This window comes from Chrysochloris asiatica, unplaced genomic scaffold (assembly GCF_000296735.1).
Source record: "Chrysochloris asiatica unplaced genomic scaffold, ChrAsi1.0 scaffold00069, whole genome shotgun sequence".
NCBI lineage: Eukaryota > Metazoa > Chordata > Mammalia > Afrosoricida > Chrysochloridae > Chrysochloris > Chrysochloris asiatica.
Genome location: NW_006408587.1, coordinates 1,846,064 through 1,860,484, shown reverse-complemented (window position 1 = coordinate 1,860,484; position 14,421 = coordinate 1,846,064). Strand labels below are relative to the sequence as shown.

General features: G+C 37.7%; 1 protein-coding gene across 1 annotated transcript in view; it reads right to left on the bottom strand.

The window, feature by feature from the left end:
* KIAA0368 (KIAA0368 ortholog) overlaps positions 1-14,421 on the bottom strand; it is a 115,841-nt gene that overhangs the window by 28,361 nt on the left and 73,059 nt on the right. The window contains exons 28-36 of the mRNA XM_006864672.1: positions 12,870-12,987; positions 12,425-12,592; positions 11,539-11,618; positions 10,472-10,577; positions 9,710-9,757; positions 8,589-8,710; positions 6,480-6,630; positions 2,251-2,316; positions 1,015-1,104 (exon numbers count right to left, since the gene is read on the bottom strand). Of these exons, the coding sequence (XP_006864734.1) occupies positions 1,015-1,104; positions 2,251-2,316; positions 6,480-6,630; positions 8,589-8,710; positions 9,710-9,757; positions 10,472-10,577; positions 11,539-11,618; positions 12,425-12,592; positions 12,870-12,987 (949 nt within the window). The remainder of the gene's footprint in view (positions 1-1,014; positions 1,105-2,250; positions 2,317-6,479; positions 6,631-8,588; positions 8,711-9,709; positions 9,758-10,471; positions 10,578-11,538; positions 11,619-12,424; positions 12,593-12,869; positions 12,988-14,421) is intronic.

Here is a 14,421-nt window from a genome sequence, read left to right as displayed (position 1 = left end):
CAAAAGATGTTGATATTGTTTCACCATCACCTTCACCCACTTAGTGCCCCCTACCCCACCCTACGCAAGACAGCCAGTAGGACAGCCAGTAGGAAGATAGGTGTTCTCATGCACTGCAAATAAGGTCTTGAGAGTTTTAAATGAGTCTTTAAATGAGTTTTCTGACTCATTTTAATCTCTACTTCATTAATACAGTCTGACAACTGAAGAATTATACTTAATCAAATTTACCCAGTTTATCCATCCTTATTCCAGTATATCCATTTCTAGATATTTAACCAAAGAAAATAGCTCCAGATATGTCCAAAGATACGCATCACAGTGGAAACAAAGTGAACGTTTATTGCTGGATTAAAACAGTGTTTCATCCATACAATAAAGGATCAGATCGCCATTACATAAAGTCATGTATAGATGATACCAAGGAAGCTCGGGTAGCGTAGTGGTTATGAATCGGGGTAACCTCAAGGTTGGCAGTTCGAAACTACCAGCTGTTCTGCAGGATGAAGATGAGGCTTTCTGCTCCCATAAAGATTTACAGCCTCGGAAACCCTGTACAGGGTCACTATGAGTCAGAACCGACTCCACGGTATTTAACAACAACAACAAAAAATACTGGAAGGAAACATTCTTAAACTATGAATAGTAAGTATCTCTGGGTGGTAAAAGTATGGTCAATTATGAATTTTTAACATTATTCTGATCTATAAATGCTAAAAAATTTCAAATACAAGTAAATGCTAATTTTATAATAAAACACTGTGCGCTATTTGTTTCAAAAAGGGAAAACAATAAAATATTTAAAAAGAAAAACAATGAAGCAAGGCCCCAGAAAACACATACACTCATATACATGGCTACAAGAGCACAGAAATAATTACACTGGCAAAGTAAGCCATATTCACTGAACAATTTACATGTTTTATTTCCTGAATGAGTTACACAATTTAAGATATTATATTAGCGCAACCATATAAATCAATGGTTAAATAGGGGAAAAATACATTTACTTACTTTAGTTCCTAGACCTACTCCACTTCTGATCAGCTCACATAATCTAGGAACTAGCTCACCCAGCACCGAAACATCAAGATATTGCAGGCACTATTGGAAAGAAGAATATAAAGGTGAACTTGAGAAAGGTATTGATTCAGATCCCTAAATTCAATTAAAACCTTTCCATGTCAAACATGCATCTACTACATTTGACATAAAGTTGAAAAACACTGGTATGATTTTGCAGACTTCAATTTTAAACCCACCATTGTATTGTTTTTTAAAAAACAAATGTTCATTTCAACATTAAAACCAAAAATAATGAATACCAACAGTTTACTAAAAGGAAAAATGAATAATTATTACCCAAGAACAAATAATCTCCCTTGGCCCATTTCATCTTAATCAATCCATGTTTAATATGTAAGACCCACACTAAAACTGACATTTTTCCACAGGCTTAACCTACTAAACCACCTCTAAGTGCCAAATTTTTAGTCAAATTCCCTTAAAATATGCAGACTACAGTTTTTAATACGCAATGAAATGTACTGTTATTAATGAACATATCTCCAGTGGTATTCTCTAACTGTTCATATTCAAGCTTTTTCCTTCTAATAAACTAACCAAGATATTCAAAATTATGGTAAATACTCATTTAGTAAGCACTCAAAATATCGGTTTCTCTTGTCTAGTCCTATGTGACTTGCTTAGCAAAGCACATTTTAGGAGTTCATAAGTTCTCAATTAACCACTACAGAAAATATACAGCAGAGACAGTTTTATAGACTCCTAAATCAGGTCTCCAAAAACTTTAGAAATTATAACCTTAGTGCCAAGCAGCCCTTTACCTACAAATTTCTTTCTATGACTGAAATGACACAATCAATATTGTTTAATTCTCTTTGCCTACCTGTTATGCTGCTTACGTCACTGAAAACCTCCTAGTTTACACCTCCCTAGCTCTCCCTAGAAAACATTCAGGCAGAGGCAAAAGTCTGAATCACTGTCAATAAGCAGCCAAAAAGACAGATGGATACAGACTTAATAGAGAGATTAATTTGTTTCCCTTGATGCCACAAATCTGGGATAGTGGATTTTAGTAATATGGAATAAGAAGAAATAACTGTACTAAGAAAAAACTGATGTCTCATTGGTTACCTGACTCATCTCTACTTCATGAATACAGTCTGAAGACACTGAAGAATTACACTTTATCAAACTTAAATATTCTTATTATGTTTAGCAGCTCACCATATTGATTGTTTCCATCATGGGAGAGGATTTGGCAGCACTGAGGCGAGCACTATCCATTGCAGCCTGAAGAACACAAACTGAAGTTACTCAAAATACTTTCTTAATATGAAATAATACATACCTCCACAAGTGTTGTCTTCACAAACAGAAAAGTATTTATTTATTTTTTAATAATATAACAAAGCTGAACGTAGGTCAAGACCTCACTTCTTTTGACCTATACTCAACAATTAACCAGGAAAGGTAGCATTTCACTGCAGGTAAGAAATTCAGGTGGTAATTAGAAATTAAATGCAGTTGGAAACGAATATAACATGTTGTTGTTGCTGTTATGTGCTACTGAAAAGGTTCCAATTCATAACGACTCTGCAAAGGGTTTCCAAGGAGCAGTTGGTAAGTTTGAACCATCGACCTTACAGTTCAAATCAACTTTGAGGTCCAGGGCTTATCCTACATTACCACACAATGATAGTATAGCTTTTAATTCAATCTGAATGGGACCCAGTTTCCCCATCCACTAAACGAAGAAATAAGACTACATAAACGTCTAGCTAAGGGTTTTAAATGGATACTGGTAGAGCAGTGGGTTAAGTGTTGGGCTGGTAACTGTAAGGTTAGTGTTTCAAACCTACAAGCCACTCTGTGGGAGAAGGATGAGGCTGCCTGCTCCCAAAAAAGGTTTACAATCTCAGAAACCCTAAAGAACAGTTGTACTCTCTTTTATAGGGTTGCTATGAAGTCGAATCAACTCAATGTCAGTGGGTTTAGTAGGTATGATTTTTTAAATTATACCTAAGCAACATATACTGAGTGCTTTAACTTTTTAAAGAGTCTTCGTATCTTCAAAAATACGTTAGACTTATTAATGGCAGCTATCAATTTCTCATATTTAAGTTGAAGCTGAAGCTGAAGAAAATGAAAACCAATCCACGAGAGCCAAAATATGACCTTGAAAGTATCACATCTGAATTTAGAAATCATCTCAAGAGCAGATTTGGTGCACAAGACATTAAACAATGAAGAGCAGCAGAGTTGTGGGATGAAATCAAGAATATCATACAGGAAGAAAGCAAACAGTCAGTAAGAAGACAAGAAAGAAAAAAAGGACCAAAATGGATGTCACAGGAGATTCTGAAACCTGCTCTCCAGTGCAGATATGCTAAAGCAAATGGAAGAAATGAAGAGGTAAAAGAGCTGAATACAAAGTTTCAAAGAGCAGCTCTAGAAGACAAAGTGAAATATTGTAACAAAATGTGCAGAGACTTGGAGTGAGAAACCAAAAGGAAAGAACAAGCTCAGCATTTCTCAAGCTGAGGGAACTGAAGAAAAAATTCAAGCCTCAACTTGAAATACTGAAGAATTCTTTAGACAAACTACTGAATGATGCAGAAAGCATCAAAAGAAGATGGAAGGAATTCAGTCACTGTACCAAAAAGAAATGGTCTAGTATCAACCATTTCAGGAGGTAGTATATGATCAAGTACTAATGATAAGGATGGAAGAACTTCAAGGTGCACTGAAGGCATTGGCAAAGAATGAGGCTCTGGGAATTGATGGAATACAAATTGAAACCTTTCAACAAACTGAGGTAATAATAGAGGCACTCACTCATCTATGCCAAGAAATTTGGAAGACAACTACCTGGCCAACTGACTAGAAAAGATCCATATTTGTGCACAATCCAAAGAGAGTCGACCCTAAAAAATATCATTAATATCTTATACAAGCAAAAATTTGGTAAAGATAATTCAAAAACTGTTTCAAACACATACTGAGAGAGAACTGTAAGAGGTTCAAGCCAAATTCAGAAGAGGATGTGGATAACACTGCTGATGTCAGATGGATGTTGGATGAAAGCTGAGAATACCAGAAAGATGTTTGCCTGTGCTTTATTGACTCTGCAAAGGCTTTCGAATGTGTGAATCATGACAAGCTATGGACAACACTGTGGTGAATGAGCATTCTAGAACACTTAATTGTGCTCAGTAGGAACCTGTACATAGACCAAGAGGCAGTTGTTCAACCAGAACAAGGGAACATTGGATGCTTTAATGTTAGCAAAGGTGTGCACCACAGTTGTGTTCTTCCACCATATTTATTCAGTTTTTATGCTGAGCACATAATCTGAAAAACTGAATTACATGAAGAAAAACATGGCATCAGGACTGGAGATAGACTCATTAACCACATGAGATATTCAGATGATACAACCTTGCTTGCTGAAAGTAAAGAGAACTTAAAATACTGATGAAGATCAAAGGCCAGTCTTTGGTATTGGTTGCACATCAATGTAAAGAAGACAGAAGTCCTCACCACTGGACCAATAAGCAGCATCCTTATAAATAAAGACAAGATTGAAATTGTCAACAAATTCATTTTGCTCAGATCAGCCATCAATACTCATGGAAGCAGCAGTCAAAAAGCAAAGGATGAGTGGAGCTACCGGCTGATGGGAAGAGAAGGCATGGGCACAGGAACACCCACATTTGCAGACAGTACCCACGTGACCTGGACCGGATGACTATATGATCAGAGCTCAAGCAAGAGAAGAAAGAAGAGGGGAAAAAAAAAAAAAAGAGTGAGCGGATACAATCTGATGAACTTGACCCATACCTATGGATGCAGTGACTCAAAAGAAGGAACAAATCCTTACAGCAAGAAACATTCCCACCTCCTCCACATACAGAGTGGGCAGAGATGGGCAACTTGGACACTGGATACCCAAATGGGGAGGGGGGTACTACAAATGCAAGAAGTGACTGGCTTATAAGCTTTCAAGAGGGAACCTAGGAGCTAGGGGGCTTGGAGGAAGGCAGAATCTCCAGTGAGTACTACCCAATCTGTCTAGGCGAAGCTGATGAAATGAAATACAGATGGGTAACTTGTGATACTGTAGTGAATAATGGTTATCAGGACTGGTTATGAGGGTTGGAAGTGCAAAGGTAGACGTTTTGTAGCAAGGAAGGGAGCGATTATTTCTCCAGTCTAGGAGCGGAGGTCTCTAGAACCATCAACGGAGATGAGCCGAGAGCGGGACCCTACCCAGAGAACCAGAGATCCCTGAGATGGAGACAGAGACGATGACGTGGAGTGATGAAGTGGCTGGGGACTTTGGATCCAGAGAGGGATAGGGCCTGTGGGCCGAAGACTTGGGGGGGAGGGGGGAGGGGCGGGTGTCTAGGATATACCCTTTGGTCGGTTGATGATGCATGAAGGGGATTGGAACCATGGCAATGAAATGATGTACGATGGAACGAATGTAAAACTAAAGTTCTCTCATGTAAACTATCATATAATGCACAATAAAACATTAAAAAAAAAAAGCAAAGGATGTACTGCATTAGGTAAATCTGCTTCACAAGACCTCTTTAATGTGTTCAAGAACAAAGATGTCAGTTTGAGGACTAAGGTGCACCTGACTCAAGCCATGGTATTTCCAATAACCTCATATGCATGTAAAAGTTGGAGAGTAAATAAGGAAGACTGCAGAAGAATTGATGCATTGGAGTTTTGGTGTTGGAGTAGAATATTAAAAGTATCATGGACTGCCAAAAGAACAAATAGATCTGGGTTGGAAGAAGTACAACCAGAATGTTCCTTCAAAGCCAGAATGGCCAGACTTCGTCTTTCATACTTCGGATATATTGTCAGGAGTTACCAGTCCCTGGAAAGGATATTATGTTTGGTAAAGCAGAGGGTCGGAGAAAAAGAGGAAGACTCAATACTAAATTGACTGGCACAGGGGAAGCAGCAATGGATTCGAAGGTAGCACTGATTGTGAGGTTGGCGTAGGACCGGGCAGTGTTCCACTCTGTTGTGCATAGGGTCACTATGAGTTGGTACCAACTCGATGGCACCTAACAACAACAAAAGTACTCTGTTGAAGAGGTTAACATTATCCAGACATAAATGAGAAAAGTAAGGCATACAAAAGTGACTTGCCTAGTGTTACAGAGCATTTATGTTTGTGGCACTGTAAGATAAGTACTGGACTGTCAGCCACAAGATTGTCAGTTCAAACCACCAGCTGCTCGTCGAAACCCTATCCAGGCACCCTATGAGTCGGAATTCACTCAATGGCTCATAACACCACCACAATACTCAATTTAATAAACATGCTACAGAAACTTATGAGGACATTGGAAGGAATACTCAGAGGGATTTCAACATCTTAACAGGGCTTTCCCTTCATGATACTTACCACTCACCTTTTGTTGCTAACTCACCTTTTCTTGATCTGTAGCCCGAAGACTCAAATAATTGAGAACTTGGGGTTCCAGTACACTTAAGGACTCCAGCAGAGCTGGGATAAGTTTTGGTGCATGTGGTTTCAACATGGCTCCTGCACTTTTGCTGATCTTCACAAGGGTGTTAATACTACAGATACACAAAAAACAACTCCTGAGTCATTTTAACAAAAGCCAGAAGCCCTCCAAGTCCAATCATGAGGATGTTCTGCAGTTCACTGTACTCAGGCACATACTCACATGGTTACAGAGCCTACTCTTTTGATACTTTAAAAAAAAAAAGCTTTACAAGAACTTTTCAAACATTATCAGGGGGCTTCAAACAGGTGAATAAACTCCATTATCTTTTGAATCTTTTTTTTTTTTTTTAAGTCCCCTCATATATAAAAGTAAAGAGAATCATAACTAAATTTACAATATACTCCAGCCAGTTTAACAATCTGCAGCATCTGGTTAAGTTTCTTTCATCTATAACTCCTCTGGTGATACAGCAGTTAAAGTGCTCAGCAGAGAACCAAAAAGTTGGTGGTTTTAATCCACCAGTCACTCTGTGGAAGAAAGATGTGGTAGTCTGCTTCCATAGAGATGCGTAAGCTTTGAAACCCTCTGGGGTCGTTCTACTCTGTCCTATGGGGTTGCTATGAGTCCAAATCGACTCAACAGCAGTTGACCATTTTGGATTTTTTTGGTAATTCCTCTCTACCCACACAGGCATACAACTTTCTAATCTACCACTGAATTATTTTAAAAACTTAGCGCATAACTAAATTTCAGTGTTTACTTATATGAAACAAGGATTCATCTTAATCGTACCATTTCAGTTAAAAATATTAGTAGCTTATCCTATTATCTAATACTCAAATTTATGATGGCTTCATTGACGTCTTAAGAGTCTGTTTGTCCTAATTAGAATCCAGAGTCTACCCACATATTGCTATTACTGCATTCTTACTTCTTTTGTCTCCTGCCTACTCTCTTTATCATCATTTCATTTGTCCTCATTGATTATATGCCAATGGTATTATTTAACATGTTCCTTTGTCCCTTGTTGAAAAACAAGGCTAGATGGTGTATATTGTTGTATCGCATCAGGATGCTATCAATGTTTGGTTGTCTTTTATGGCTAATAACAATGATCAAGGGGTTCAGGGATTCTTGGCCTGAGCCATCTATTGTAAAGTTCACCCAGCAAACGATCATTACCTAGATTATTTAAATTAGTAAAACAATGACATCCTAACATTATCATTCCTTTCCATTATTAGATGAATTCTTCTTAAAAACCAAACAAAAACATTTTTTCCTCATCAACGATTTGTTATTAGGTGCCACAGAGTCGGCTCTGACTCACAGTGACCCTGTGCACAACAAAACAAAACATTGTCCAGTCCTGCACTATCCTCACAATTGTTGTTATACTTCAACCTATTGCTGCCACTGTATCAATCCACCTTGTTGGGGGGGTTCTTCCCCCTTTTCGCTGACCCTCTACTTTACCGAGCGGGATGTCTTTCCCTAGGGACTGGTCTCTCCTGATAACATGCCATGAAATACTTTTGGAACTATTAATATGATTTAGCTTTAACAATGTAGTTAGTTAAAATGGAACAGATAAAGTTTCTAGATAATACTCTAGTTTGAAAGCAAATAACACATACAAGCTAGAAATATTCACTGGTGACTGCAACTTAAAATAATCATATATCTACAATGCCAGTGGATTTGTTAGTGTTTCAATGCTGCAGCTGGTAAGCAGTTTATTTTAAATTCGCGAATTACTATTATGCAAGCTAGAAGGATCTGTAGCACAGTAGGAAGATGAGCTTTCTGGGGGCATAGGCTGATGGTAATAAAGCAACACACTTGATGCAAGATCAAGACAGACTGGCAGGCAAGAGTCCCATGAGAATGTTTCTGCAAAAACTCTCGATTTAAAAGCCTTTCACAAATTCTTTGGGGTAAGGAGTGGTTTCTCCACACTCCATTTCTCCCTACATCCAAGAATCTGACACTGAAGAAACCCAATTTTTCCTGAATGGCCAAGAACTAAGTATGCCCAATATATGCAGTTCATCAACTGATACACACCTGAGGGCTCGAACCTCTGTTACGGGGCTCATCATTCCTTTGTCCAGAAGGCACGGCAAAAGGACAGCAATAGTTCTCTGGCCAGCTGCTCCTTTAGCAGGGTCACACATTTTCACACAAACCTCACATACAAAGAAAGAGCATGGAGATTAGTGAAACTGACCTCTCAACCAGTCAAGCATTTATACTTAACTTTCTACTTCTCACATCCACACGAAAGAATAAGTGAATCTACTTTCCATGATACTATCAGGGGAGACAGAAAAATGAGTTCTGCAACTGAGTCCTGTTGTTGTTGTCGTTATGTGCTGTTAAGTCAATTCTGACTCATAGCAATCTTGTACAGGGCTTCCGTGGAGTGGCTGGTGAGTTTGAACTGCCAACCTTGTGGTTCAAAACGACCTTGAGGTCAAGTGCTTATCCCACAGCACCACACCAGGACTCCAATTGAGTACAAGGTCAACCAATAATTAAATGGAAAATTTACTAACATATTCATCTTCTAATATGTGAAACAGGGAGCAATATGAATGAAAATAAAAATTGTATTTAAGAAAGCACTTTAAAGAAGGCTTAAGGTATTATTATCAATAATTTGAGGTGACAATACAATATCAGAAACATCTAGATTTGAAGCCTAATTTTCCTACTAACCTATGTGATTTATGACAAGGTTGGCCCAGATAGAAAGTAGAAGTTCTTGATATATCACTGTAAAATCAAGTTCAAGTGGGAGACTACTAACTTTCAAAAATTTAGCAATCTCATAAAAAGTGAAAGATAACTTAACACATAAACCTAGCAATAGAATAAGCAGATAAAGATACTGCTTGACCTAAGTGAGACCTTAATCAGGGTCAAGTGCAAGTCAAACCTCAAAGTCTCAGAGAAGCTCACCTTTTAACTAAAGATACTAGCTTAAATACTAGAATTTCTTGGTTAATAACACTAGTATCCTAACAACACCTATTTTCTCACAGTGAACTACGACACGAAACCAGTCATACTGTAACTAAAAGTCATTTAACATGACAAATAATAAACCATTATTGATTTTTTTTTTTCTCCCCACATAAAACCCTGCCCCACTTTAGCCCCAAATTTAACACTGGAGTTTTTACCTTGCTCAAGGTTTTCAGAGCCAATTCTGCTGCTTTTCGTACAGATTCCTAAAAATGAGAAAAGCATGTCTTCACACAAGTTACAGAGTTTCATTATCATCTATCCTACAACTTACATTTAACTGCCTCATTGGGCAAAATCCTACTTTCAAAGTCAGATAAAATATAGTACTTCATTAAGCTCTTTGCCTATCAAAAAACATATTATAATACCATACTATTATTGCTTTAAAATTAAGTAAGGCATGCTTTGATGTTAAAAAACTTAGCTATGAAGGATAACAGTTCAAAAATTAACAGTATTATAAACACAAATGTATAAAGATTTAAGTATTCTGAATGACTTTAAAACATCTAATGGATACAGCAAAATGAAAAGCAAAGCACAGTGCCTAATTTTAAGGATATCAAAATATCGAAAATTCCAAGAGAACGGTCATGTTCTTTTTGGTAGTGACTTGTCCCATTTATGAAACTGATCAAAGTAGAGTTTATCCTAGATTATTTCAAAACTATTACCAGCACATACTCAACAGCGTCATGAGAAAGTCAGCTTCAGTCATCTTTGTTTTTCAAAGTCATTCAACTTAGATCTATGGATAATCAACTTTGCAGATTCACAGGACTAAAATGTTTGGGGACAATTTCCCAAACCATAATTTGGTTTCCTAAAAGTTGTCTGGCTATTGAATTTTGAAATATATTTTAATAATTCAAGTTTAAGCCATTCTATGTATAAATACAGATCTATTTCTGTAATACCTTGATGTCATCTTGCACTCTAAAAAGCGTTTCCCAAATTTCTGGAAGTTTATCAATGATGTCATCGAGGGGTCTTCCTCTCAATAAATCATTCAAAGCCAAACAACTGAAAATAAACAATTTAATGTCTAATACCTAATCAAGAAAGTACAGTAAGATACATTCATAACAAGAATATAGTTTCTACTTATATTTCTAGACCCAACCCCTCCAAGACAGCAATGACTACTCTATCGTTGTTGTTGTTGTTAAGTGCCATCAAGTCATTTCCGATTCTCAGAGACTCTACATATAGCAATTCTAAGGAGCAGCTAGCAGTGCAGTGCTTACACTACAGTACCACACCCAAATAAACCAGATACTTATCAGTACAGTCATCAAACATCTGTTTAGCACAACTATCATACAATCCCTTTGAGGTGTTACTTCATTTCTTATTATACACGTGTACCAAGCACTTAGCAGGCACTGAATAAATATAAATTACATAATCAATGCCACCCTACAAGTAAGGAGCTCTGGTAGCGTAGTGGTTACAAGTCGGACTATGAACCTCAAAGTCAGCAGTTCAAAACCATCAGCCATTCTGTGGGAGAAAGATGAAGTTTCTGCTCCCATAAAGATTTATAGTCTCGGAAAACCTATGCAAGGTCGCTATGAATCTGAACCAACTCTATGACACACTACCACCACCCTACAAAGTCACTGTTGTTGTTAAGTTCCATCGATTCTGATCCACTCATACCGACCTTGTATAGGCTTTCCAAGAAGGGTTTGAACTGCTGACCTTGCAGTTAGCAGTCTAGTGATTATCCTACACTGCTACACAAATTCTAACAGTATAAAACCATCTTCATGTTTACCAAATCCACTGTTACATAAACTAAGAAAACACAGACGAATCATTGATCATAGTTTACACAGTTAAAGATAACCACCTAACCCAACTAGAAATATGTTTTTTAGTAGTTTCAATTTATTCATTTTGCACACAGTATAACTTGGAAAACTGGGTAGAAAAGTCTAGTGCACTTGACTAGTATTAGTTATGTTTCCAAAACTAGTACCTGGATTCTCGAACTCGCCACATATTGCTCGTAAGGTTCTTAACCAAGTCTTGAAGAATTTCCTTCAAATATTTATCCACCTAACGAAAGCAAAAAAATAAAATGTTGGTTTCCTTCATTACCTTTGGTTGTGGTTCCAGACAAATAAAGAACAATAGTTGTTTCTTTTATGAATCAGTCATTACTTACTAAACTATGATGTAAAACATGGTCTTAATGAACCATGTGATGGCCAATTAAACCAGTAAACCAATTCCATGAGGTATTTGTATATATCTAGGGCCTCTGTAACTGTACCTCCAATGTGCTTTATTACATAAGAATATATATGCAGCATATACAAACATGTACCTATGCCTAACATGCCTATTTAAGGGGACTTTCAAAAGTTCATGGAAAATGGAATGGAAAGATAATGGAATTTCCCCAGGAACTTTTTGAACCTCTCATTGCACATCCACTCAAGCCTTCCTATGTGAAAGTGTTTTCTTAACAAAACTATTTTCTATCAAGATGAATCTGACTAATGGAAACCTCATGTATTTCAGAGTAGAACTGTGCTTCATAAGATTTTAATAGCTGATTCCTTTACAAGACCACCAGATCTTTCTTCTGACAAGCCTGTTTATACTGTTAAGTGCCATCAAGTCAGTTCCAACTCACAGTGACCCTTTATAAAGTTTCTAAAGTGCAGCTGTTGAGTGTGAACCGCCGATCTTGTGGCTCAAACCAACCTTGGGGTCCAATGTTTATCCTACAGCAACACACCAGGACATGCCTCTAGGTACACTCCAATGCCAATGTTTCAGTGAATATCCAAGCACATTAATTGTATCTACCACCTAGGAACTTCTTTCTTAACGCACAAGGGTTCACAAATACTTGCCGTTGATTTGTCAGTGACCAATGCATTCCAAATACTTGTCATGGCCTGTCGAATACCAAGATTGGGATCAAACTGGTAACGATACAGACGAGGAACTAATTGAGGCAGAAAAGGAGCCAGTTGCTCTCCAGCTCTGGTAGCAATGGCATTAAAACCAAAAGCAGCACCCTAAAACAATAATGAGATAAAGTGACTCTGATACATCTTTCACAGAAAACTAGTAACACATTCAATATATGAGAATCACAGAATTCTTTCTCAACAGAGCCCAATTTATTGGGTGCCCCAACTTTACCAATCCATATATAGTAGCTATATGGTGGCCTATCTCTCATCATGCATAGATACTTTAAAATGCTATGAATCAACTGACAGGATCTTCAGAATAGCAGGTTAAGTTTTAGGAGAAAGTAAACACAAAAACTGTCCAGTAGTAGTAACTCACCTTCCTAGAGTTCCACATTGCATGGTGATTGGCTAAGTTCATGAATTTATACACCAGATCTGGCTGGCTGAGATCACTTGCCAGAGAACAAAGCTCCTTGTAAGTAGAAATTCCTTGGCTTGAAGAAAGGGGGGAAAAAGTATGTAATACTATATTTCTCTATCTGTTGCTATAAAAAATGACAAATATCAGCAATATAAGCAGTATCAATCTCGTCATCATGAGGACATGAAACAAGGTTAAGAAGAACATAAAAAGTCACGTAATTCAATTATCAACAGTGCTTAAAGCCCCTCTAAGCTGCTGAAAATGTGTGTGTACTCCTAGGTAGGTGCCCTCACCACTTCCCGAGGCATTATATATTAGAAATCACTTCCTTATGTTGTGTAAATTGCTCCCGTAATATTAAGAGTCATCTGACATACTCATAAGACATCTGTCTTCCCTAAGTCTTTTCTATTGTTTTTAGGTGCTGCCAATTCAATACTGACTCAAAGAGACTATGTACAACAGAAGGAAACAATACCCAGTCCTATGCCACCTTTACAATTGTTGTTACATTTGAGCCACTACAGCAGTCACTGCGTCAATTCATCTCACTGAGGGTCTTCTTCATTTTCACTGACCTTCTATTTCACCAATCCAAGCATGGTGCTAGGACTGGTTCTTCCTTACTAGCACATCCAAAGTACAAGTGATAAAGTTGCAAATTCCTTCTACGGAGTATCTGGCATTACTTGTTCCTAGACAGATTTGTCCATTCTTCTGCCAATTCATAGTACATTCATTAGTCTTCATTAACACCGTAATTCAAAGGCATCAATTCTTCTTTTGCCTTCCTTATTCACTGTACTGCTTTCACATGCATAGATGACTGAAATTCTCATGGCTTGGGTCAGGTGCACCTGTTACTCTCCAATGTGACAGCTCTGTTTTATAACACTTTTTAAAGACCTTTTGCAAAAGGTTTGCCCAATGAAATATGTCATTTGATTTCTTGACTGCTGCTTCCATGGATGTTGAATTGTGGATTCAAATAAAATGAAAGCTTTGCCAACATCATTCTTTTCTTCATTTATCATGTTGTTTATTGGTCCAGTTGAGAAGGATTTGTGTTTTCTTTACATTGAGGTGTAATCCAGGCTGAAAACTGCAGTCTTTGATGGTTATCAGTAAGTGCTTTACATCCATTTCACTTTCAAAAAGTAGTGTCATCTACATATCATGATTGCTAATGAGCTCTCCCTCAAATCCTGATGCTGCATTCTTCATATAGCCCAGTTTCCCAAATTTGCTTCTTGTTGTTGCTGTCAGATGCTATCGAGTCGGAAACGACTCAGCAACCCCATGCACACCAAAACGAAACAATGTTCGATCATGGACCAACCTCACTACTGCTGCCACACTTGACGCCATCAATGATGCCACCTGGCCAATCCATCTCGTTGAGGGTCTTCCTCTCTTTCTCTGACCATCCATCCTACCCAGCATGACATCCTTCTCTAAAGACTGTTCCCTCCTGACAATATGTCCAAAGTATGAGAGACGAAGC